This window comes from Glycine max, chromosome 12 (genome assembly GCF_000004515.6).
Source record: "Glycine max cultivar Williams 82 chromosome 12, Glycine_max_v4.0, whole genome shotgun sequence".
NCBI classification, from domain to species: domain Eukaryota; kingdom Viridiplantae; phylum Streptophyta; class Magnoliopsida; order Fabales; family Fabaceae; genus Glycine; species Glycine max.
In genome coordinates, this window is record NC_038248.2 from 20,291,642 (window position 1) to 20,318,337 (window position 26,696).

Here is a 26,696-nt window from a genome sequence, read left to right on the forward strand (position 1 = left end):
CTTTGTGAAGGGGGAAACAAAAGAATTCCCAGGCGGTTAGTCCTTTGAAATCTTTTGTTTATGGGAAAGGGAAGAATCAAAAGAATTCTCAGACTGTGTCGTTTTAAATTCTTTGACAAGGGAGAAGGGAGATACAAAAGAATTCAGGCGGTTAGTCCTTCGTTCTTTTGGAAAAGGGAGAAGAGAGACACAAAAAGAATTTAGGTGGTTAGTTCTTGGCGAATTCTTTTTGGCAAAGGGAGAAGGGAATAAAAAAGATGAATAGCACAAGTTTTGTTTTCAAGGTTTGGAAAACCAGAAAACTTAAGAAAGCTTTTGCAAATGAAGAAGAAGAAGAAATTCAAGAGGATGTTCAAAGAGATTCAAAGGATGTAAAAGATTGAAATCAATGTATTCAATGTACGTAAAATGCACGTTAAGGTCTTGCTTTTATAGACTCTTCATGTCTGGTCAAGAAAACCATTAGAAGAGTTATAACTTTTAGAAAAACTTGAAAATCATTGGAAGAGTTACATCTTTTGATTTTTGTTCAAAACTTATCATTGGTAATCGATTACCAAATCATTGTAATCGATTACACAAAGCATTTTTGCGAAAGGATGTGACTCTTCACATTTAAATTTGAATTTCAATGTTCAAACACACTGGTAATCGATTACCAAATCATTGTAATCGATTACACTGATTTGAAATCAATTGGAACATTGTAAATTCAGTTGAAAGCTTTTTGAAAACAATCTTTGCTACCGATAATCGATTACAATAAACTGGTAATCGATTACCAGAGAGTAAAAACTCTTTGGTAAAAGGTTTTGTGAAAAATTCATGTGCTACTCAATGTTTTGAAAAACTTTTTAGTACTTATCTTGATTGAGTCTTTTCTTGATTCTTGAATCTTGAATCGTGTTCTTGATTATTCTTGATTCTTGATTCTTGAAAACTTGAAATTTGAAACTTCTCTTGAATCTTTCTCTTGATTCTTGAATTGTTCTTGACTCAATCTTGAAATCATTCTCATGGGCTTTTTGTCATCATCTTTGTTATCATCAAAACACCTTGAATCAATCTTGATTCATCATCATGAAGCAATGAAGTTTGCTTCTACAGTTACGAGAGTTAACTTTGACTAGCTCTTTGTCCCAACCATCTTTGCATACAAATTCCTCAGTTGCTCTACTATAAAACCCTCCATTTATAGCTGATGATCCTCCAAGAACTCTTCCTCTCAAAGGAAACCCTAGGAATTGAGCCATTACCAATTGTACGAGGAATGACATATAGTCTGCTTGGTGAATATGGTGCATACCTCTAATACATCCAGTATTATAAATGCAACTTCAAAATTTAACTTCAACTAATATTAACATTGGGTTTGATAGATTTTTAATTGTCTAAAATTTCTAAAAAAAAATACACATTTAAACTAAACTTTTCAAATACATAAATGTAATCCTGACAAGTTTGCAAATAAATAATTGACTGAATGACAACCCTACAGTCAATGAAATCCTGACAACTTGCATGACTTTGAGTCGATGAAATTTGCGTTAGACCGATGAAATTTGAGTGAATGAAATCAGTGATGGAATTTGCGATACTGATTTACAGATCATGGTTAGGACTAGAGGATTAGGTTGTGCCTTAGGTCACGTTACTGGCAAAGGTGTGGGCAGAGGAGATCGTGATGATTCTGATGATGCTCCACAACGTCGACGGCCTACCGCATCCGCATGCAGGTAGAGAGTAGCTGTCACTGCTGAGCACGATGAGCCAGTGGTCCCTACGACAGTGGCTGCTGGAGCTTCGATTGAGGTTGTCATATATGCAGATGAGCCGATGGCAGGAGGTGATGTACATGACACTGGGGCAGACACTCCTACAGACACAGGCGTACAAGCTGTTGAGGATGAGCCTGAGGGATTTCCGGGTAGTCCGAGGGATCCATCCGTGCTGATCGAGTATGCGGATCACATTGCAAGCAGTGTATGGAAGAGAGAGGTATTTATAATATTGAATTTTAGTTAGTTGTTAATTATACTTTATGATTGAAATTTGTTTTCCTTTAAAAGATGATGTTAACGAATTGTGTGTTCCTTTAAACTTCAATTCGAGAGCGTCCTGAGTTGAAGCTATCCTCTCAAGGGAGGAAGATGCATAGTTTAGGCAAGCCTGTCCCTGCCATTGAGGGGCTAGTTGCTGGGACAGGACTAAGTCCTTTAATTGCGTGTTCGGTAGACACTGGCGATTGGGGACTTTTGTCATCGTTTGTCGAGCGATGGCACCGGGAGACGTCTAGTTTCCATCTCCCTGTGGGAGAGGTGACGATCACGCTGGATGACATCTCGTCTTTTCTGCATCTGCCCGTGGTTGGCCACTTGCATGCCTTTTAGCCCTTGCACGTGGATGATGTGGTACAGATGCTGGTGGACTTATTGATGGTCTCTGTAGAGGCTGCCAGGGCTGAGACAAGGTGGTGTCGTGGACTGTACGTATGCCTGCAATGGGTACGTGATATCTATGAACTCCAATTCCAGGCAGGTCATTGGCCAGCTACGGCTCGCGCGTATCTTCTTCATCTTCTGGGTTGCACTCTGTTTGCTAACAAGAGTGCAACCAATGTTCATATTGTGTTTTTGGAGGCCCTTCGTGACCTCAGTCAGATTGGGAGGTACGCCTGGGGAGTAGTTGCGCTGGTGCATATGTACGACCACCTGAACAATGCTTCTATCAGCAGCAGCCGATAGCTTGGTGGTTACATCCCACTGCTGCAGGTAACAAACATGTTTTTCATTCATTGAAGTTCAACAATGTTTAACTTTAAATTTTGTTAGACTTTCATTATTAATGTTTATGATTTTCATGTTATCTCTGTAGTGTTGGATATACGAGCACTTTCCCTCAGTCGTGGAGTCCATTGCTGATCCAGACTACGACGAGGATTCACCGTGTGCCTATAGGTGGATTACTACGAAGAAGACCGTGAAGAGCATACGTACACCGGCGTATAGGGAGCACCTAGACCGACTCCGGATTCCAGATTTCTGTTGGATCCCATATGGGGAGCATCGACCGGTCCGGGACTTCCATATGATTTCATGCTATTCTGGTCTCCTGCGCTGGGGGCCCATTGTTGTGTATTACCGACCAAAGAGGGTCATGCGGCAGTTTGGATACACCCAGACCATTCCTGCTTCGCCTGTCGATTCATAGGTGGCGTATACACGACAGGTGGATGCACTATTCGGATCATATGGTTGCAGCAGGTGATGTGTGTGTTGTGCTAGGTCAGTGTGCCAGCGATTACATAGACTGGTTCTTCCGCATTTCGCATCCTTTCATGACACCAGGCCAGACATCAGATCCTCTGCCAAATGGTCATGCTCCGCAGCCTCGAGTCGTCCCTCAGGTCCCAGAGACAGATATCCCTCACGTGCCAGAGTCAAGAGCACCATTGACATCTGCGAGGCCTGCTGTGGACGAGCCTAGACATGCAGTGGCAAGTAATACTAATAATTTACGTCAATATTTTCATAATAATTTATCTAATCTGTTTGTTTTATATTTAATAGGAAGTTTGCTATGGGATTGTTGAGAGGTTGGAGTGTCATCTGAGCCTAGGGGTGGTCATGTCAGGCTCATCGACACATGAGGTGATCGAAGAATGCCTCAGGATGGATAGGAGTGTCACATAAGACCGGCTAGTATATGTTAGGTCTTGACGCAAGCGGCGCACGGATCAAGCGTAGTTTATTTACATATTTTATATTGATATTCGATGTATATACAGTTATTGTACTTGAACCCATTTCATTAGTAATGTTGGTTTTATTTATTTCCATTAGTAATGTTAGTTTTATTTATTTCCATTGATTGTGTATTCCCTTTGCATAATCTAGCTTAATGGATGATATTAGGATTGTGATCAACTTGCTGCCTATTAAATAATTATTTGAAAAATGTGTTTTTAAAAATGTTTTAAAATTTAATTATCGCTATACTAGCTATAATTATGAAAGTTTACTTTAGATCTCTAGATTTTTTTAAATTAGCAGACTATTCATATTTTTAATTATATAATTATTATGTATTCGTGTTGAATTGAGTTTATTATGTTCGAAACTTTAAATTTATTATACAACCCAATTTTAATTTGGTTTAATAAAATAATCTTAATCCAACCTATAAAAATATAATGGGATTAAATTTAATTGAACGGATTCGTGGGATAGATATGATCCACTTACACTCTTATTTTCATGTAAGAAACATTTTATATTATTTTTACCCAAGTATTATAGTATTACACTCTTACTCTCATGTTAGGAGTTATATAAATATATGGTAAAATTATTTTATGCTATCCTATATAATTATTAAACTTTTTTTTTTTTACTTTACTTGTTCCGTTTATGTCTTTTTTTTACATTTATTTTTTCTTATTACCCTTCCTTCCATTGTAATAATCTGCCTAAAATATAGTGGACGTTTCCATTTATTATACAATCCATTCTCGGAAATTTCCATGTCAGATAGATTCGTTGAAGCATGGGTCCCACTCATCAACGACGAATTCGAAAGTCTATAAAGCCACTGAAACCGTGGCGTGACGCGGCAGAGATTTTTAAATCTTTTACGCCTTCGTCTTCCTCTGTCACATTCAACCCTTCACCTTTATAACCCCACCTCATAACTTCAACTATCTCAAAACTTCACAAAATTCATCAGCCTTTCACGTAATCTTCTCTCCTCTTCTCTACGCGCACTTTGCGAGATACTCACTTTCGAAGGAATCCACTATTACTTCGTAAGCTAAACAAAACAAAACAAAAATTACTGTGTTTTCTTTGGGATCGCTCTGAATATCTCTTAAGAAAAGCAACACAACACGCAGATACGGTACCCTTTCGGTAAGGCATCTTCTTCTTTTCTTTTCTTTTTATTAATTCTCTTGGCGCTGCTCATGCATGTTGCCTGATACCTGTTCGCACTACGGGCGCAAGGCCCTGTTTGGAACTCCGAATAAATTAGCTTTTTTTTCCAGCTTTTGCCGAATCCGATTCTGTGGACGATTAAACTGAAAACAATTGAATGCGTTAATGTTTCGCGGTGCTTTTTGTTTCTTGTTAGAAAGTTAACTCTCTTTTGTTATGCTTATAATTTAGCTTCGTTGTTGTTGTTATTATGTTCGCCGAAGTTGGTTGAAAGTTCAAAACGGCGTAACTAAAGGACACGCGTAACGAACTTGCGCGTTGTTCGAGGAAAATGGTGGCGAGAGATTGCAAAGGTTTTCGTTTCCTCGTTAGGAGGTGGTGGTGGATCGTCATTAGCGTCTTGCTCTTTTGTATTTTTTAATTTTTTAATATTTAATGTTTTATTTATTTATTTTTAAATTTTCACCGTTTATGTTAGGCTGTATTATATTTTTATTACTTCAAAATTTATTTGGGCAAAACTTAGATGGAATTCTTTAGCTGCTTTTGGTATCGATCTTTAATTATAATTGAAGTTTTTTTTATTAATAAAGATTTGCATTATAAATCAGCATAAGATTAGTTGAATAGCATTGTGTGATCCATTTAGTTGACGATCTCACTTAGTACTTTATTTTTGTTATTGTTATTTAGGTTACTAAAGTGAAACTCTAATTCTGACATGATTATAACACTATATTTTGTCCAATTCATGTAATTTGTGAACTTGAATTTGATTGTTTTTTTTTTTTTTTTTGTGTGTGTGTGATAATAATGTGCAGTTGGGAAATAGCAATGGGGGATGGTAACTATGATAGAACTTTGAGGGAGTTCTGTATTCCGGATTACATATTAGTGCCGGGATCTGAGGTGAGAAGTGTTTCACATGTACCTGCTTGCCCTGTGATTGTTTTCATAAACACCAAAAGTGGTGGCCAGCTTGGAGGGGAGCTTCTTGTTTCCTATAGTACACTTCTTAACAGAAACCAGGTACAATGTTTTTTCCTTTTTTGTCTTTTTTTTGCAAGTGGGGCACATTATTTGAGTTTGTTTAAGGTGGGGCAACCTGTTTGATGGCAAGACAATTTGATTGATGTACCAGGTTTTTGAGTTGGGGAAAAATGCTCCGGATAAGGTTCTGCAGAAGCTTTATGCTACATTGGAAACACTCAAGCACAATGGAGATAATTTTGCAGCTGAAATTCAGAATAGGTTGAGAATAATTGTAAGATGATTGCTATGTTGTGCTCTCCAATTCTTATGTACTTGAAGCAAGAAAGCATATTCATGTTGTAATGGTTTTATTCTTTGATGATCTTTGATTAATCTCTGTTTCTAATGTATTCTGGAAAATCAGGTTGCAGGTGGAGATGGTACTGCCAGCTGGCTTCTAGGAGTTGTATCTGACCTTAAATTACCTCAACCGCCACCAATTGCTACTGTGCCATTGGGGACGGGAAATAATCTTCCCTTTGCGTTTGGATGGGTATTTTATTTGACTCTTTATTCAATCTGCTGAAATATGTGAATTTCATGATATGCTCAATTCATAGAGTTGACCATTTCCATACCTTGTTATAATCACTTAGATCAGTAATCATTTTGCTTACTTTTTTATGGTCATTTTCTGGTATGAACTTTATCTATCAAATTGCCATTCAAATCATGAATTGCAAGAGTAATTTTTTAATTGCGAATTCAATGATTTAATTTACTCCACTATGGTACAAACTATGTCTGGATTTTTGCTAGATGTTTTTTCTTGGACATGTTGCAATATTTGTCAAGTATGAATTTAATGCATGTGGGTGTGGGTGTTCTAAAATTATTGATAAAAAATTAATAAACTCATTGCTCAGACATTAGGAGCTACCTTCCTTTTTAATCATGGTCAAGTGCGAGGTTTTGTTCTGTACTGGAAGCAGTGCATGAGTTGTACATGTGCTGAACATGGCATTTTCATTTACAGGGAAAGAAAAATCCAACCACGGATCTCCAATCAGTGGAGACATTCCTAAATCATGTAAAAGCGGCAAAGGAAATGAAAATAGACAGGTATTTACTCCATTTTATTTGAATATTCAAATCTAGTGAAACTTCTTAAGTGCACTTGCTAAAATGTGTACTAGATTCAACATATCATCACTGAACAGCAGCAGAACTTTTCTCTAGAAATATTCTGGTTACGTAAGTTACATGTGTGAGACAATTATGTATTTGATGATAGGAATCAAGTATTTTAACATGGCTTGCTTTAAATTACATGGTTTTGTTATTGTTGTTCGGTAATTTTTTTTCTTATATTTAAGATATTTCCCTTCCGTGTCCTCCCTTATTTTACTATACCCATTTGACACTAATGTTTCAAGATCTGATGTACTTTAAAATAAACGAATATAGAATTTTTTGGCCTTATGTAGCACTCTTCACTTCTCTCTGAAATAGCAGAGCTCTGGACAGGAATTTTTATCATGTGGATAAGAGGCATTATCATGTGTTAAGCACATTGTGCAATTGGTTGTGTTTTTATACGATACAAGATATCATGTATTGATTTTTTTATGCCATTAGTTTATTTGAAGGTTGAACATATTTGGTTTTTCTAGATTTTAATGATGTCAATTTTACATCCATTAACCTTGTTGCCCGATCAAATATATACCCGTGGTTTTCTATTTGTTGCCCATGTGGAATTAGGATATTGGCTACCCTGTTTTCCTATATGTCCAGTACTTCCATATAGGATCTTGAAGCATGTACAACATAAAGAACAAAAACATAGTTAGCATCTTTTGTTAGTTATTTTGCAACTAATAAATTTCTTTGACTGAGCTGAAATTTTATTTCTAAATGATATTTTTTTTTTTTTTTCAGTTGGCATATTATAATGAGAATGAAGGCTCCAAAAGAAGGTTCATGTGACCCTATTGCACCCCTTGAGCTGCCTCATGCTATGCATACATTTAATCGTGTCTCTTCAACAGATAAACTAAACTTGGTGAGTTACACACACACACACACACACATATATTCATTGTTGATGTCTGTACATAATTAGTCGTGCCAATAAATCTGTGAAGCAACAGAGTCTGTAATCGTTTGATGAAAATAAGTTAATCTTTTCTACTACTAATTTCGGTTAATTTCTTTTTCCCAAAACAATATGGTAATTTCTGGTCTCAGGTCAGGAATATGACTTCTGATTCACCATCAAATTTATGATAGACATTGATAGAAATTTTTGAGTGTCATTAAAAACTATTAGAAGGGCTTACTACGCAGGCATATGGTTTTAATGATTATCTGGTAATCACATGAATATAAAGAAAGTAATCAGAATTTTGATGGTGTAGGAAAAGAAAAAATGTTTCAAAACAGAATTTCATTTCTTTAAGGAGTTTGGGCATTTTCATGCATGCTTATCAGTGAATTGTTGTCTATTTACAGAAAGGTTACCACACTTACCGTGGGGGATTTTGGAACTACTTTAGCATGGGTAAGAAAATAAGACTTGTTTTGAAAATGTATGGGTTGGTGGCAAGTACATTTCTGAAAATTTTATAGTGTTCATTGGAAGGGGAAAAAAAGTTGAGCTGCAGAAATTGGGTAACCAAGGCTTTGCCACTGGGGCAACATGAAGTTTGGGGATGGAAGATTAAATACAAATTTTAAAGCTATTAAATAAGTGGAACCAGCAAGTATTCCCTAAAAATGTTTATGTTTTCTATGCAGGAATGGATGCTCAAGTATCTTATGCATTTCATTCTGAGAGGAAATTACATCCAGAAAAGTTTAAAAATCAGTTATACAATCAGGTACCAAATTCCTCACATATATGATATGTTGAAGCTATAAATTGTTTTCAACTCTCATTATTTTTATTGCTTCCATTTCTTTATCCATATAGCTGTACAAGATATTTGGAAGTTATAGTCATCCAAGCACATGTTTTTCTGATAACACAAAATGGCTACAGATGATTATAGTAATTAACTGAATAAACTTTAAATCTAATAGCTTTTTGTGTGCCATGTTTTTGCCAAATTAGTTGAGTATTTGTTATCTGATAGACATGGAACGAAATATTATGTATATGAAGTTACTTAAAATATAAGATGTTCTCCTTTTAGTGCAGTCTAGTTTGAATCTCCTGGATATTCTTCATTCAAGATAAATTTAAATTATCAAGTGACTGAAAAATTTGTAGAGGTCTTACAAACCAGTTACTTATTATTTGATCAATTCCTTCCATATATCATTAGATTTTGAAGCTATATGGGATATTTTGGTATAAGTTAGGGGTGAATCTTCATTCTATTGTCAATAATTAGCCCTCTCACCATGTTTTTTTCCCCTGTTAACCAGAGTGCCTATCTGAAGCTTGGATGTACACAAGGATGGTTTTTTGGTTCTCTGTTTCAATCTTCTTTGCGGTTAGTTATTAAAGATGCACCAGTTTATATTACTTATGGGTTCATTATGGCAGAAAATTAGTACAATTTATTTATTCAAGAAACATTTAATAACAGCATTTTACTAAGTTATGAGCATTCCCTCAAATATTTACTTAATAGTTATGATTCTTTGATACTAAAATGAGACAGTGATAACTGTGACTTATATTATAGTTTAGCAGTGATACACTGCTTGTAATGTCTCAAGTCTTTTAAATTTTTTTGAATTATGTGGTGTTGCTTTTACAATTTTGCCTTCTATCGTGGTAGTCTAATCCATAATGTTTAAATTTTGACTCAGGAATATTGCTCAGTTGGCAAAGGTTAAGATAATGAAAAAAGGTCAATGGGAAGATCTCCACATACCTCGCAGGTGACACTCTAAAATATGGATTTTTGTAACATCTTGCATTTGTCTAAATTCAATAAATCTTATAAAATAACATTAATGAAACTTAATGGTAGTTTTTGGGCATCCTATATCTTGATGACTTAACATCATCTATGCAATTAGTCTTCCCTTGAGATTTTATATTTTTGCAAACTTCAGTTTTCTTAGGTTTTTCTGACTAGATTTACTTGACATGGATACGAAAGTTTCTATCATGGTATCTCTGGAAAATAAAAATAAAGCCGCATAAGTTGTAGGAATGATGCTAAGAAAGAAAGTAAACAGGACCTGTAACCTTGGTATAATTTTATGGATCCTCATACTAACTCATTTGATCTTCATATACAGTATAAAGTCAATAGTTTGCCTCAACTTGCCTAGCTTTTCTGGTGGACTCAATCCCTGGGGAACACCAAATAGGAAGAAATCAATTTATGTAAGTGCCAAATTTTATTTCTCACTTTTCTTGGGCACATAACTTGGGCTGATTTATGTACGGGAATTTTGATTGAGTATTCTAAATAATTTTGCTTTTCAGAGGGACCTGACTCTTCCCTATGTGGACGATGGCCTATTTGAGGTAGTTGGTTTTAGAGATGCTTGGCATGGTCTTGTTTTGCTTGCACCAAAGGGACACGGAACTCGTTTGGCACAGGTAGGACATGTCGGTTTTGTGATCATACCAGTAGTTTTCTTTTTTTCTTGATATATATGTGAGGAAAGATAGAAACTGATATTAATTTTTCTCTACAGTCTACAGATAATATGAAATATAGAACAAATGATATGACCCTTTTTTTAGAAGTCACACTCTTTCTCGAACGGAAATTACCTCTTCCTTTTAGGAAACGTTTGTTAGGGGAGAAGTTTTGAATTTTCTCGGAATCTTGTGTTTGTAATCTTAATCTCCCATGTTTAGTATCTATTTTTAAAAAATAAGATTCTTGAAAACAATATTTTCTGGGAATGTTTTTTAAGTAATTTTTCACAAGAATTTTCCCACGGGAGAGAGGTAGGGTTTTTTTTTTTTTTAATTTCATAAAAGTATTGTGTTACTCTTATTAATGTGATAAATAATTAAAATAACTAATAAAAATATTATATAACTCTTTAATTCTTACCAAACTTATCTAAATGTTTTGGATGGTGAAACATGATTTTCAGGCATGAAAAACTTCTCTCCTATTAAACACTCCTCCCTTAATGTTTTCTCTTCTCAAGACAAATAACACCTCCCCAAAAGAAATGCCACCAATAAGAGGAAAAATGTAAGGGCTGTCTTGAGAACTTTTAATTTTTAGTTACACACGTCACATTACTTTTATTTTGTTTCTTATTTTTGAATGTTAATATAGAAAATAGTAAAAAAAAAAAAGAGATCATTTGGTTTGAGAATATGTTTTCTACTTTTAATACTTCATTTTTTTAACTTTTAATTTAAAAAATACTATCTTTTTTTTCACTTTGTTTGCAATTTTCAAAAGTTTGCATAAAAGATACTGAATACAAACTCTTTTTTTATTTTTTTTATTTTCTGTTATATACAATTGTTTTAAATAAAAAACAAAGTGAAAATAAAGTGACATTTTTGTAATAGAAAATGAAAACCGTGAACATTTTCTCAAACCAAACAGTCCCAGAAAGTTGTTTTTCACTTTTTTCTATATATTTTTTTTAAAATAAAAAATAAAAAAAAAACTTCTTACCCCATTGCCCAGAGGCTGTTTCCGAATTTGAACCCATGACCAACAAGTCACCAAGGCACAACTTTACCGCTACACCAGGGCTCACCCTCTTTTAAAATAAAAAATAAAGTGAGAAAAAGATGATATTTTTTCAATTAATGAAACATTTTTTTTAATCATGCCATTTTTCTATTGGGGAAATAGGGGGGAAGAGAACATGAAACAGGGACAGACAAGTGATTTCAATCCCTCCTTTCTTTTTTTTAGCTCAAACTTATGTTATTTTCTATGCTGCTATTACCATGCAGACAAGCAGAATCCGTTTTGAGTTTCACAAGGGTGCAGCTGACTGCACATTCATGAGAATTGATGGAGAGCCATGGAAACAACCCCTCCCAAAAGATGATGACGCAGTTGTAGTTGAGATATCACACCATGATCAAGTTAGCATGCTTGCAACCCCATTGTGCCGTTCTAAAAGTATTTATGATCCCTCCTCACCTTCCGATGACCGCGAAGAAGATGATAGCAGTGAAGAAGAACCATCAGAAGATTGGGAAGAACGGCGCAAATTTGGCGCAGCTGAGACATTCAAATATCCTGATGGAATTGATATAGCTCAAGTAAGTTAGTGTACAGAGAGGAGTAGCATTGCTCAGTGTTTGGTGGTACAAAGGCAAGTAGTAGGGTATAAAATGAAAGGGTAGGAGTAAAATTCTTTTCTTGTTTGGTGCAAATAATTTTCCTTACTCGTACGTGTAATGTACAGAGGACTTCCGAGGAAATTAACCAAGATTAATGACTAGTGATTAATGTAATGAACCTTGGATAGGGTTATTGTTTGTTGTCTTACTTCTAGTTGCAAAATTTATTCTTTCATTTCAATGTCAAGCGTCTATGATGGAGAGTTGGAGCTGGAGATATTGCATGTGTAATACTCTTCCTATTTCTCTGATGGGAATACTGTCCCTCAATCCTGATTTTAATCGGGAAATTTTGGGTTGTTTTAATTTCATGCTTTGACAAGAAAAAATGAACAAAAGAAGGGAAGTAAAAAAAAAAGGATAAAAGTAAAAAATAAAAATAAAAGAAAGAAAATATTACAGATTACGAATTTAAAATGAATAAATAATTAACTTTTTTGGAGTAATGTCTTGGTTAATAAAATGATTGATGATTTTATCATTTAAAATTAATTAATTATAAACAGACAATGAAGTATGTATTTCTTTTCTCAGTTAAAATCATTTATTTCACTTGTTGTTTGTTCCTATTTTGCTTTTTGAAAAGAAAAAAAAAAGAGCGAAAACTGTTAAAGGAATATGTAAACCCTGCACTACCATAACCATTTGATCCAAAACATGATTTAGAGGAGAAAATGTATAAATCTGAAAATATGATTTGTATTGATTATGAGAAAGGTAAGGTCAGATGGATTACATCATGCCTTTTATAGAGGCAAAAAACTAGTAACTCTATCCTATCAAACACCTAATCAGTAATATCTCTAATAAAATTGCACAAAAAGATGTGTTAAAAATTTAAAAGTAATATTTTCTCTCTCTCTCTTTTTTATATTTTATTTTGCTACTGTTTTTTTTATTGATTGGAAAAGAAGTACAAAAAAGGGGGATTGATGGCAAGGGAAGGCCCAAATTGGGGCCATGTTTTCCTTTTCACTTCTTTATTTTTTTTCCTTTTTATGTTTGAGCATTTTATTTGGGGAGCTTGAAACAAACATTTTCCAGTCTACCCACGATCAATGTAATTTAACTATTTAGAAAATCTGATAATATAATTTTTATTGAAAAAAGAAACATTGGATCTGACTGAGCTAAACTGTCTCAAAAAATGAGACACCGGTGAATCAATTTATTTTTACATGTGATCGTAGGTTATATCTGGATGACAGTAAATTAGCTAAAATATAATTTTAATCTTCCTATTATACCTTAATCTGCATTATTGATCCCCTGTTAAAAAAATGAAATATTTCTTTCCCTATTTTTTTAAATTTGAGATTTTTCATCCCTCCTTCAAATTTAATTGGTTGATTGTTACGTTTTTGCCTGTTACCTGAGTGATGTTGCACTGCAATTTTTAAAATTTATTTATATACTTTGTACCCCATTGCCTGCACCAGGAGTATGAAAAATGTTTGTAAATCTATAAAAAAGAGTATGAAAAACGCAGATTTAGAACAAGGGAATACATGCGTACGGGGGTTGAAGCGAATTCAAGAGCCAAATCCAAGGCATGTGTATGAACTTTGTTTCTCATCGAGAAGCTAAAACAATAAAGGGAGTTCGCATAGATCAAAGATGGGGGGTTGAAGTGATACTTCACTCAATGAAGCTTAATGCGAAACGTAGATATAGGAAAGGGAGTTCATGCGGATTGTGGTCCGGAAAGTTGAAGAGCTTCGTCGTTGGGTTGGGGTTGATGCTGGATGTAGTTCGAGGATTCATCATTTTCTTTGTTGTTGATTTTGTTAGGTTTGGACGATCCATGAATCATTGGACGACTTATCACACTTTGAATTTTTATATATACAAGCACCCATGACAAATTTTGTAAAAGAAGTCACTCTATATTATATCAACATTTATAGTTCTAGTAAGTCGCTTTCATACTTAAAATGAATTTTTTTATTAAGATATATTTGACATATAACGTGCTATTAAAACAATCATGTCTACTTATTATAAATTTAAGTGTTTTCACTATGAGTTGTTCTTAGTTACTTTCATTGGACTTTAAATCACCTACACACTTATTTTATATCCTCACAAGTGAAGTTTAATAAGATACTAAAATGTTTTTTTAGCTACTAAGGAAAGTGCACAATCTCATTTTTTTTAATAGTTTTTTCTCTCTTTATTTAAATTGCTAATGTTTGAAATTTAAGGAAATGGAAAAATAGAAGAGAATAAAATGTATTTACAGAATATTCCTCAAAGGTTGCTTTCGTAGCAAAAGAGAAACACATGCAATTGTCTGTAACTTTATTCCTATTCTCGCTATTCAAAGTGCGCCACGCGTTTTCGCCTCTAGTTGTGACTCTAGTTGTGAGGCAACGGTCATATCAAGGCACCCCGTAACAAATTTTTTTACTTAAGTCTATAAAAGGTGTTTCTCCTTCGGAATCAAGGGTAGAAAAGTAATCAAGTGAAAAGCGAGCACAAGTTCCCTGAAGTGAAACTCTACACAATTGAGTAGATGATATACTCAACTCTTAATCTTCTCAATTCTTTACTAAGCAAAGTTATTTGTATTTGAGTTTAAGTGATTATTCACTCTTTGAGTACTGTTGAATCATTATATTCATTCAAACTTTGATTTGTGAAAACCAAAAGTTACTTAATGTTAAACTATACTTGGATAGTCTTAGTTTTAGGAGGAGTCTAAGAGTGTGCTAGAAGTGGCAAATAGAATACTTTTATAACCAGGTGTGACAGGAGAAAATACTTGTTTGTAATCAAAGTTCTTTGGTTAGTAGAATCCTTTACAGTTGCGTAAAGAAGAACTTGACGTAGCTTTGTTTGAGTATATCAATATAAACTAAGTATTTCTATTTCTTTTTTAAGTGATTTTATTGAGTATTCTTTTAAACTGTTTTTGGCACTTTTTTCACACCAAGTATTTTTTTTCTTCTAAAAAGCCTTAGTGAAAATGTTGTCTTGTTATTACTAGATGACTATATTTGGTTTTCATTAAGCTTGTTGTCCTCATTAGTGGACGCCTCTATTAAACAAGTGGCCTCAATAACTTAAGAGGAGGGAGGGGGGTGAATTAAGTTTAAAAATTTCTCCCTAATCAAATTTTAATTCTCTCTTGAAATAGAATATGCACACTTAATATGAATGAAGTAAAGAGCTATTCAAATGATACTTCTTTAAAATAAGCAAAGCAAAAATAAAATGTAATAAATTAAAGAAGTTTAGGGAAGAGAGAAATGCAAACTCAGTTTTTATACTGGTTCGGCCACGCCCTATGCCTACGTCCAGTCCTCAAGCAACCTGCTTGAGATTTTCACTAACTTGTAAATTCCTTTTACAAATTCTGAACCCCACATGGATACCCTTTTCTTGTGTTCAGAGATCCTTACAAATCAAGATACCCACTGTCTCTTGAACAACAGTTGTTTGCTTTAAAGTAAGAAGAATATTTCTCTCTTGTAGAGAAGAATGTTACAAGATGAAGATCTTATTAGAATTCTTATTGATTTTGCAAGTGTTTGACCAATGCTTTCTTTTGAGAGGATAAAACAATTATTGTTCTGAAAAACTCTCGAGAAATTTGATCCCAAGTCACCTATTTATAGGCCTTTGGTGGCCTTTCAAAAACTTGTGAACAATTGTGACTTTTTGGGAGTTATTTTCAAAATTTTCTCACTGGTAATCGATTACAAATATGTGGTAATCGATTACTCAGTTAATTTTGAGGAGTTATGACTCTTCAGATTTGAATTTCAAAATTTCATGACTGGTAATCGATTACAGTTTTTAAAATTTAAATTCAAAAACTTCTGAAAGCTGTTTAAAATAGTTTTTGTCTCTGGTAATTGATTACAGCCTTTGGTAATTGATTACCAGAGAGAAAATCATATTTTCAAAAATAGAGTTTTACTTAAAAACTTTTGTAAGATGTTTTAAAGAATTAACCTAAGGCCAAACTTGTGCAATCTCTTTTAAGGAATTCTTTTAACATACTATGGACTAATTGTTAATCGTTTCTCTTGAATTCTTGATCTTGACTTTGATCAATCTTGAATAGCTTTCATCTTTGGCGTCATCAAAAGCTTCATACAACATATGCTTCTACAATCTTCCCATTTTTTATGATGACAACAATCTGAAAACAAGATAAACGATATACAATTTGTAATGCGTGCACTCATCCTTACTCCCTCTTAAGATTGGAATTTATGGCCTAGTTTTTAGATTAAAATCTACCCTTAGTTTCTCTCCCCCTTTGGCAACATCAAAAAGCCAAAAATGATAGGAGAAAAGAACAAAACCAGAAAATATCTAAAACAAGTAGCTTAAATCATTCACAAACTTAATCAATCACAACATAAGTCAAGCAAAATCTAAATATCCAAACCAAAGCAAAAGCCAATCAAAGGCCAAATATCCAAACAAAAGTAAATCATAAACTAAAAATCCAAGGCAAAAAGCAATTAAAAGCAGAATATCCAAAAGATAACTAACGTACCAAACAACGAAAGCCAAAATACAAGGCTAAATAGGAAAAATGTCTAGAAAATGAACGACGTAGAACATGAGAAACAACTAAGAATCTGCAGGTGGATCGAAGCAACGTCAGATGAAACTCATATCATCTTCAAGACGTGTGATACGAGAATCCATCGCATCAAAGCGTTGTTCGACAAAAGCTCTAAGATCACAGAGCTCAGTGAGGACTTCAGTCAAGAGAGAAGAAGAGTTATCCCGTTGCGGTGGTGGAGACGGTGTACGCTTATCGGGAACGACAGGTGGCAGGTCTTGCTTCCATACCCACTGACCATCCATATCTTTCCGATATCCAAAAGATGTAACAACACCAACATCAATAGCAAAAGAACGTTTAACTTTAACAAAAGGCTCATCATCTAAGGGGACATTGAAATGCTGGAGAAATAAGGTAACAAGATGGGGATATGGAAGAGGTGCATTGGCCCGTAATGCCTTATGCATTCAGTACCGAACAAGATGAGCCCAGTCGATTTAACGACTAGTCTAAAGAGCCCACAACAGGATTAAATCCTCCTCAGAGGCTTGGGCAAGGTTAGTGGACCTAGGAAGCAAAATTCAACAAATAATATACTACATGATGCGACACTCAAGAGTAAATGACCCAGCAAGCAATCTGTCGGTCATGTCAGCATGGTCATTGCAGGCCATTTTTCAAGCATCATGACTTGAATAAACATGTGTCTAGTCATCAACAAGAGTGTCCTCAAAAGGAACACCTTGACTGGGCAGCTTAGTTAATGAATAAAATAAGGATTAATCAACAATGATAGGAATTTTATGCACCTCAGAATAAACGACTCCATCCCAAATTTTCAAATTATTATAAAAGACCTTAACTAATTCAGGAAAATAAGGCAATTTCAAAGACATAAAGTCAACCAGTTTAGAATTTTGAAACACTTGGTAGCAATCAAATGTTTCACCATCAAAGAATTCAATATCTAAGTACTTAGGATCAAGAATGACGCGATTGCAAAATTGAGAATAATACCTCAAACATTGGTCATTGGAAGAAAACAAGGTGGATGACTTGGGAGATGAAAAAGAAGGAAGAATTGGTGCTGGTGGGTCACCGGATGGTCTGTGGCAGTGGTGGCCTGCAGCGGTGGTGGTAGAGGAAGATCCCTTTCGTTTCTTCAATGATTCTACCATTGGAGTGTGTTTCAGCTAATTCTGATCAGTGGGCTTTGTAGAGAATGGAAAAAGAAGAATTTTTGGCTTTGTTTGAAGTAATTTGGCCAAGAAACGAGAAAGTTATGAGGATTTGAAGTTTAGAGGAGGTTGGGCGCCGTCAAGGAGAAGATAGTGAAGAGAGAAAAGTTCCATTTGTTACCCTTAGCTTTGAAGGGTATGCCCTCTATTAGTGGACTTCCCTTGTTAGGGAATGAAGGATTCATAGGGATCCTCCAGTAGAGTATTGGAATGATCTTAAGAGTGCCCTTAGGAATAGGCACATTCCCTCCTACTATTAAAGAGGGCTTATGGACAAGCTCCAAAGGCTTAAACAAGAGAGTATGAATGTTGAAGAATATAGACAACAAATGGAACTACTCCTTTTAAGAGTTGGACTTAGGGAGGAGAAAAGAACAAGTATAGCTAGGTTCTTTAGTGGGCTTAATATGGAAGTGAGGGACAAGGTTGAACTCCTTCCATATAGGGACCTAAATGAGCTAGTCCAACTTTGTATAAGAGTGGAGCAACAACTTAAAAGAAAGCCTTCTTCAAAATCTTATGGCTTTCACTCTTATCCAAGGAAAGCCAAGCCCAAGGAATTTTGGGGGCTGCACCTTCAAAACCCAAGGAAGATAAGGGTAAGACCATAGAGAAAACCATGATTTTAAGGGGTCAAGACATTTATAGTAGTCAAGAGGAGACTACTTCTTCCTCTTCCTCTAGTGGAAGTGAAGATGAAGTAAGGGGTGAAGAGTCTAGTGAGGAAGTCTACCCCCATGAAGAAGGTGACCTCCTAATGGTTAGAAGGCTCCTTGGAGGTCAATCTTGTGATCTATCTCAATCAGAAAGAGAGAACATCTTTCATACAAGATGCAAAATTTTAGATAAAACTTGTTCTCTCATTGTGGATAGTGGATCTTGTTGCAATTGTTGTAGCACAATATTAGTTTCCAAGTTCAACCTCACTATTATTCCCCACCCAAAACCTTATAAACTTCAATGGCTCAATGAGTAAGAGGAAATGATAGTTAACCAACAAGTGAAGGTACCTTTCTCCATTGGGACATATAAGGATGAATTTAATTGTGATATAGTTCCCATGGAGGCATGGCATATTCTTCTAGGAAGGCCATGGAAATTTGATAGGAAGATCATTTACAATGGCCTAACTAATGAGATTACCCTCACCCATCTTGGCACTAAATTTGTGTTGCATCCTCAAACACCTTCACAGGTGATCAAAGATCAACTAACTATGAAAGATAAGAGGGATGAGGAAGAAAAACTAGAAAAACAAAAGAAAAAGAAGGATAGTAAGGCCTTGTCTTCAAAGGCCAAGGGGAAGGAAAAAGAGGAAAAGGATTCTTCCAAGAATATTGTTAAGAAGGAAAATCATTTTGCAACAAAAGGTGATGTCAAAATAGCACTTCTTCTTAAACAATCCTTTTACCTTCTCCTATAAAGGAGTTGTTGGATGAGGGTTTGGTTCGTAAGAGCTTAACTCCTTGTGCTTTGTTGGCGTCCAAAATAGGTATTATGAGGCACTAAATCCCTATGATAGGTGGTATGATGAATGTGTTGAGTGGTGTAACCCTCTTTTGTAAAATCACCCATGCATCCAACATCTTCATGATTCACATACATAGGGACTCATTAGGTAGGTTTGTTCTTATTTTTAGTTTCAATACAAACCTAGGTGCTCATATGGGACACCTTAGGTTTGTCGTACTTTTTGGTAGGAATAATCAACATGAAAATACAGAAAAAGGTATGTTTTATTGCATTACTTTCCTTAGTTTTTTAAATAGTGATCAAGGAGTTCCCACGAATGCTAAGAGAATAAAGGTCATTCCTGAGTGGCCCACTCCACCGAGTATAAGGAAAATTTGGGGCTTCCATGACATAACAAACTTTTACAAAAGGTTTGTCCCATATTTTTCTATACTTGTAGCACCACTCATTGAGTTGGTGAGTGATGCAATCCTACCCCGCAAGGGCATTGGATAGAAAACTCCAAGTAGATTGGGCCAGAGATGCAAGAGAAGGCCCTAGGGTTCTTATGAGCCTTAGGGTAGATTTCGGGCCCATGGGCTAAGTACGAGCCCACTTATCTTTGTAAATATTAGATTAAGGTTTCATTATTTTTGGGTCTTGTATTTAGGGCTCCATAATGTAGGTAGGGTACCCTAAAAATATAGGATTTTTTAGCCCTTGTATTTTAGGGCACCTAGACTAGTTTTTGTATTAGGGGTAGTTTTGTAATTTCATATGCACTAAGTGGATATTTGATGTGTGTGGTTGGAAATAAATTTAATTGAATTGGTAGAAGCCCAATCCAATTAAATTTTAGAGGGGGAGGTGAGCATTTGCTTACTACACCCCATTGCCACATCATATAGTCACACTTTGTGCATGTCCTTCATGTTTTTCATGCCTCATGACACCTAAGCACACTTAGTGGAGAATCTTGGAATTGATCTTGGATTAGTGGGCTGAACCATAACTAAAATTCACTAATCATAATTAGTGAAATTTTGGCTCCAAAGTTTGGCTCCACAAATTCAATTTCAAATTCAAGTGAAATTTGAATTTCCCTCCAATTTTGTGTGACACTTAGGCTATAAATAGAGGTCATGTGTGTGCATTTTTTTCAACTTTGATCATTTGAATATTAAACTTCAGATTTCAAAGCTCATTTAGAGCACAAAATTTCGTACTCTTCTCTCCCTCTCCCTTCATTCATCTCCTTCTTCCTCCAAGCTCTTATCCATGGCCTCCTATGGTGGTGAGCTTCTTCTAGACTCATCTTCTCCTTGAAGTGGCGTCTCCTCTCTCTCTTCCTTTCTCCATTCCGCTGCCATTCATCTTCCAAGAAGCAAAGGAATCCATTGATGAAGAAGATCCTAGGCCTACAAGCTCCAATGGAGCTTGCATCAGTGAGGAACCATGTTCCCTCATGGGAAGATGCCCGAGAAAGGGGTTTTCAGACCTTACCTTACTCCAACATACCAAACATCACTAATATATATGTTTTTATTCTTTTTACAGGTGTTGAGAGAAGAAGCCCAGAGTTTCAAGAACCTCTGGATTTGAGGTCAAATTCTTTTCAAGGGGGAGGGAATGATGGAATCCTATCCCCCAAGGGCATTAGCTAAAACACTACAAGAAGATTGGGCTAGAGATGCAAGAGAAGGCCTTAGGGTTCTCATGAGCCTTAGGGTAGATTTCGGGCCCATGGGCTAAGTATGATCCCACTTATCTTTGCATATATTAGTTTAAGATTTCATTATTTTTGGGCCTTGTATTTAGGGCTTCATAGTGTAGGGAGGGTACCCTAGTAATGAAGGAATTTTCAGCCCTTGTATTTTAGGGCACCTAGACTAGTTTTTGTATTAGGAGTAGTTTTGTAATTTCACATGCATTACGTGCACTATTTGATGTGTGTGTGTGTGTTGGGAGATAAATTTAAATGAATTGGGAGAAGTCCAATCCAATTAAATTTTGGACTATCTTAAGGGGGAGGTGAGTATTTGCTTTCTACACCCCATTGCCACATCATATAGTCACACTTTATGCATGTCCTTCATGCTTTACATGCCTCATAACAACTAAGCACACTTAGTGGAGAATCTTGGACTTGATCTTGGATTGGTGGGCTGAACCATAGCTAAAATTCACTAATTAGTGAAATTTTAGCTCCACAAATTCAAATTCAAGTGAAATTTGAATAGAAATTCAAATTTCCCTCCAATTTTGTGTGACACTTTGGCTATAAATAGAGGCCTTGTGTGTGCATTTTTTTAACTTTGATCATTTGAGAATTACACTTCAAATTTCAGACCTCATTTGAGGCATAAAATTTCGTGCTCATTCTCTCCTTCTCCCTCCACTCATCTTCTCCTACCTTCAAGCTCTTATCCATGGCCTCCTATGGTGGTGAGCTTGTTCTTGACTCATCTTCTTCTTGAAGTGGCATCTCCAATCATCTTTCTTCCTTCTCCATTCTGCTGCCATTGATCTTCAAGAAGCAAAGGACTCAATTGATGAAGAAGATCCAAGGCCTACAAGTTCCAAATGGAGCTACATCAAAGCTTTCCTAATAGGCCAACTTATAGGACTAATCCTCAAGAGACCAAGGAGATTGAATCCCAAGTTGAGGAATTGTTGGAGAAGGGTTGGGTCCAAGAGAGCCTAAGTCCTTATGTTGTGCCTATGTTGTTCGTGCTCAAGAAGGATGATAAGTGGAGAATGTGTGTCGCAACCTACCCTTCGGCGGGAGGGCGACGCGAGACTCGCGGGATGCATGTTCCACGAAAGGAATACGCGCGGAGTCGCCACTAACGTTTATTTGAGGAAAACGTCGGAAAAACCGGAAAAGACGCGATCTACGAACTTTTAAGTAAAAGGTTCGGGAGTTGTATTTACGCACGGGGAAGGTATTAGCACCCCACACGTCCGTCCCAAGGGACGACAACCTTTAATCGAATGTGCAAACGTGACTTTGATTTTTATGTTCCCTTTTTATGTCTTTATATCTTTTATACCCTTTTTATATTTTTCTCTTTTTGTGGTCGACAAGGGTGTTTCCCTTTGCTCCTACGTATTCCTCAATTGCGATGAAGAAATCAGACCTACGTAGTTCTTTCGGAACAAAGTGTTTGGTTAAGTTGTTTTTGTCTTTTTTGCAAAGTATGTTTTTATTGAACAAAAGGTCATTTAAGGTGTTGGACCATTAAACGGTCTTTTGATTTTGAAAGATGAGAAACGTTTAAGGCGTTGGACCATTAACGATCTCTTGTTTTTGAAAGGAGAGAAACGTTAAGGCATTGGACCATTAACGATCTCTTGGGGTGGTCGACAAAAGCGGGGCTTTTGCTCCTACGTATCCTCAATTGCGATGAGGAAATCAGACCTACGTAGTTCTTGCTTATCAAGTGATTCTTTTTTACTTAAGAGGTGATCATTTTAAGGCGTTGGACCTTGAAAATGATCCATTTTACTTAGTAAGAAATTGAAATGACAAACTTCAAAAACCTATTTTTGTGGACGAGCTTGACTAGGCGAGTTGATTTTAGCCTTAGTTTCACTTTAGTTATTAGTCAATTCGATTAAGAATGAGAAATCCCAAAGAGAAAACGTCCGATTGATTTTCCGCTTTATTTTACTAAAAGGTATATTTTTGTTATTATATTATTATTTTACCTCTTTTTGATTTCCAACGTGGTTACGGCACGACCGAACGGTCGGAATTTATTTTAACCGAAGTTAACGGATAATACAATTCAAACGATCGGTGGAAATTTATTTTATTTTTAAGTTCAGCGAGAAATGACTTAAGTAAAATGGCTTAAGCACGTCAAAAGGGGGTATAAAAAGTAAATGAAATGAGAATAAAAATACACGAAACACAATGTGGACCACCATGGGTACATAGAATGAATCGAAAAGCTTGGTTCGAGGTACTTACCCGTTGAAGATCGAAGAACGATGAAGAACGAATGAAGAACGTCGAAGAACGGTTGAAACCTTTGCGAAATTCTTCACGGAAAACGTTACGGAAACATTTCGGAAGCGCCTCGACTTAGATTTTCTTCACGGAAACAATTTTTCCAAGCAAATTCGAAAGAGAGAGAAGTGCCTAAGGGGCTGAACCCTTTTCTTCTTCACTTCCTCCCCTATTTATAGCAAAATAGGGGAGATGGTTGCCGCCCAGCTCGCCCAGGCGAGCCAGGTTGCTTCCTCCAGAAGCAACAGCCTTCTGGAGGAATCTTCTGGAGGGCCCAAGTGGGCCTGGGTGCTATTTGCACCCCCATTTTTACTAAGTACACCCCTCTGCTTTTTTTTTGTGATTCTTTTTTCGTAAAGTTACGGAAACTTACGAATTTCGTAACGATACTTGTTTTCTTTCCGTAATGTTACGGAACCTTGCAGATTACATAATCATCCCCTTTTTGACTTACGGAATGTTACGGAACCTCACTTAATTATGCAACGATGCTTCCATTTGATTTCTGGTGTGTCACGGAAACTTACGGATTGCGCATCAATTTTTTTCTTTTGTTTTTCGGCATGTCCCGGAATTTCACAAATCGCCTAATGATGGGTGCCAAGCACCTCACAAGGACCAAAGAAAGGTCGCATGTCATCAAGCAAAGGTCCCCGGACGAAATTAGGGTATGACAATGTGTACAGATTGTAGGGACATTAACAACATAATTGTGAAGTATAGGAACCCCATTCCTAGTCTTGATAATATGCTTGATGAGTTTCATGGTGCAAACATATTTTTCAAAATTGATCTTAAATGTGGTTATCATGAAATAAGGATGAGAAAAGGTGATGAGTGGAAAACCGCTTTCAAGATCAAGTTTAGGTTATATGAGTGGCTAGTGATGCCTTTTGGGCTCATTAATGCACCAAGCACCTTCACGAGGCTAATGAATCATGTCAAAAAGGAGTTCATAGGTAGGTTTATAGTTGTTTATTTCGATGATATCTTAGTCTATAGTAGGGACCTAGATGATCACTTAGGACATCTAAGGCAAGTTCTTTTGGTTCTTAGGAAACACACTCTCTTTGCTAATATAAATAAATGCACCTTTTGTGTCGATAGTGTAGTCTTCTTAGGTTTTGTGGTTAGCAAAAATTGGGTCCATGTGGACCCTGAGAAAATCAAGGCCATCTAGAGTGGCTCACCCTAACAAGTGTGGGAGATATTAGGAGCTTTCATGGGTTGACAAGTTGCTATACAAGGTTTATTCCTAATTTATCTACACTTGTTTTGCCACTCGATGAGTTAGTGAAGAAGAATGTGGCATTTACATAGGGTGAAAGATAAGAGCAAGCCTTTGCTTTACTCAAAGAAAAGCTCACCAAGGAACCCATTCTAGCTCTCACTGACTTTTCTAAAACTTTTGAGCTAGAGTGTGATGCCTCTTGTGTAGGTGTGGGAGCTGTGTTGTTGCAAGGTATGCACCCTATTGCTTACTTTAGTGAGAAACTTCATGGTGCCACTCTCAACTACCCCACACCTGATAAAGAGCTTATGCCTTAGTTAGAGCCCTCTAAACTTGAGAACATTACCTTGTTTCCAAGGAGTTTGTTATTCATAGTGATCATGAATCACATAAGTACATTAGAGGGCAATGCAAGTTAAACAAAAGGTGTGCAAAATGGGTACAATTCCTAGAGCAAAAAGGGATTTGTATGTGGTTGTAGATGCTCTTTCTAGGAAACACACACTGGTTTCTTTCCTTGGAGCTCAAATTTTAGGATTTGATAACATAAGGGAATTGTATGTTTCTAATAAGTACTTCTCTCCCATTTATGTTGGTTGTGGGAACAAGGCCCAAGATGGATTCTACATTGCTAAGGGGTATTTGTTCAAGGAGGAAAGGTTTTGTATACCCTAAGGATCCATTAGAAAGTTGTTGGTCAAAGAGAGCCATGAGGGTGGGCTAATGGGGCATTTTGAAATTGAAAGGACTCTTGTCTCCCTCAAGGAAAAACACTTTTGGCCCCATATGAAAAAAGATGTCCATAGGTATTGCACTAGGTATGTGGCTTCTTTACAAGCCGAGTCTAGGGTGATGCCTCATGGGCTATACACACCCTTACCCATTCCATCTGCATCTTGGGTAGATATTAGTAAGGACTTTGTCCTTGAGTTTCCTAGGACCTAGAGGGGTGTAGACTATATCTTTGTGGTGGTGGATAGGTTTATCACGATGACACATTTCATACCATGCCACAAGGTAGATGATGCTAGTCACATCTCAAGACTCTTCTTTAGAGAAGTTGTGAGGCTTCATGGTTTGCCTAAGACTATTGTGTCTAATAGAGATGCTAAGTTCCTTATCCATTTTTGGAAAACTTTATGGGCTAAGCTAGGAACTAAGCTCCTTTTCTCCACCACTTGTCACCCAGAGACTGGTGGGCAGACAAAGATAGTGAATAGATCTCTATCCACATTCTTAAGGGCTCTCCTGAAAGGCAAACACAAGTCTTGGGATGAGTACCTTCCTCATTTGGTTTTTTCCTATAACAACGGGGTTCATAAAACTACCAGGCAAACACCTTTTAAGGTTGTCTATGGGTTCAATTCTCTCACACCTTTGGACCTAATTCCCCGTCCACTTGACACTTCTTTTATACATAAAAAAGGGGTATCTAGGTAAGAGTTTGTGAAGAAATTACATGAGAAGATTAGGAACCAAATAGAGAACCAAATAAAGGTGCATGCAACTAAAGGCAATAGAGGAAGGAAGGAGTTAGTGCTTAATGAAGGGTATTGGGTTTGGCTCCATCTTAGGAATGATAGATTTCCTACTAAGAGAAAGTCCAAACTTAGCCCTAAAGGTGATGACCCTTTTCAGGTCTTGGAAAGGATCAACAATAATGCTTTTAGGCTAAAGCTCCCAGAGGAGTATAGAGTTAGCAACACCTTTAACATTACTGATTTTGTTCCTTTTGCAGATGTAGTTGATTCAGATGATGCGGGGCCTGCAGATTTGAGGAAAAATCCTCTTCAAGAGGGAGGGGATGATGTAACCCTCCCAAGGAGGGGACCCATCACCAGAGCCATGGCTAGGAGACTCCAGGAAGATTGAGCCAGGGATACAGGAGAAGGCCCTAAGGTTCTCATAGGCCTTAGGATAGATTTTGGGCCGATGGGCTAAGCATAAGCCCACTTATCTTTGTACATATTAGATTAGGATTTCATTATTTTGTTGGTTCTTGTATTTAGGGTTCCATAGTGTAGGGAG

The 26,696-nt window shown here is 36.3% G+C and overlaps 1 protein-coding gene across 2 annotated transcripts; it reads left to right on the forward strand.

Annotated features, from left to right (window-relative positions):
• Positions 1-4,632: 4,632 nt before the first annotated feature.
• Positions 4,633-12,385, forward strand: DGK9 (diacylglycerol kinase 9). Of its 2 annotated transcripts, none has more exons than XM_006592522.3 (13): positions 4,633-4,907; positions 5,753-5,960; positions 6,073-6,195; positions 6,328-6,456; positions 6,940-7,025; positions 7,845-7,968; positions 8,418-8,466; positions 8,703-8,785; positions 9,336-9,403; positions 9,726-9,797; positions 10,164-10,251; positions 10,354-10,470; positions 11,809-12,385. In XM_006592522.3, exons 2-13 carry the CDS (start codon positions 5,766-5,768, stop codon positions 12,130-12,132), a joined length of 1,458 nt encoding a protein of 485 aa, XP_006592585.1. In that variant the 5' UTR covers positions 4,633-4,907; positions 5,753-5,765; the 3' UTR covers positions 12,133-12,385. The 2 variants fall into 2 exon arrangements, with proteins under 2 accessions (XP_006592585.1, XP_003541107.2); XM_003541059.5 differs by lacking the exon at positions 4,633-4,907 and adding an exon at positions 4,970-5,306.
• Positions 12,386-26,696: the final 14,311 nt, after the last annotated feature.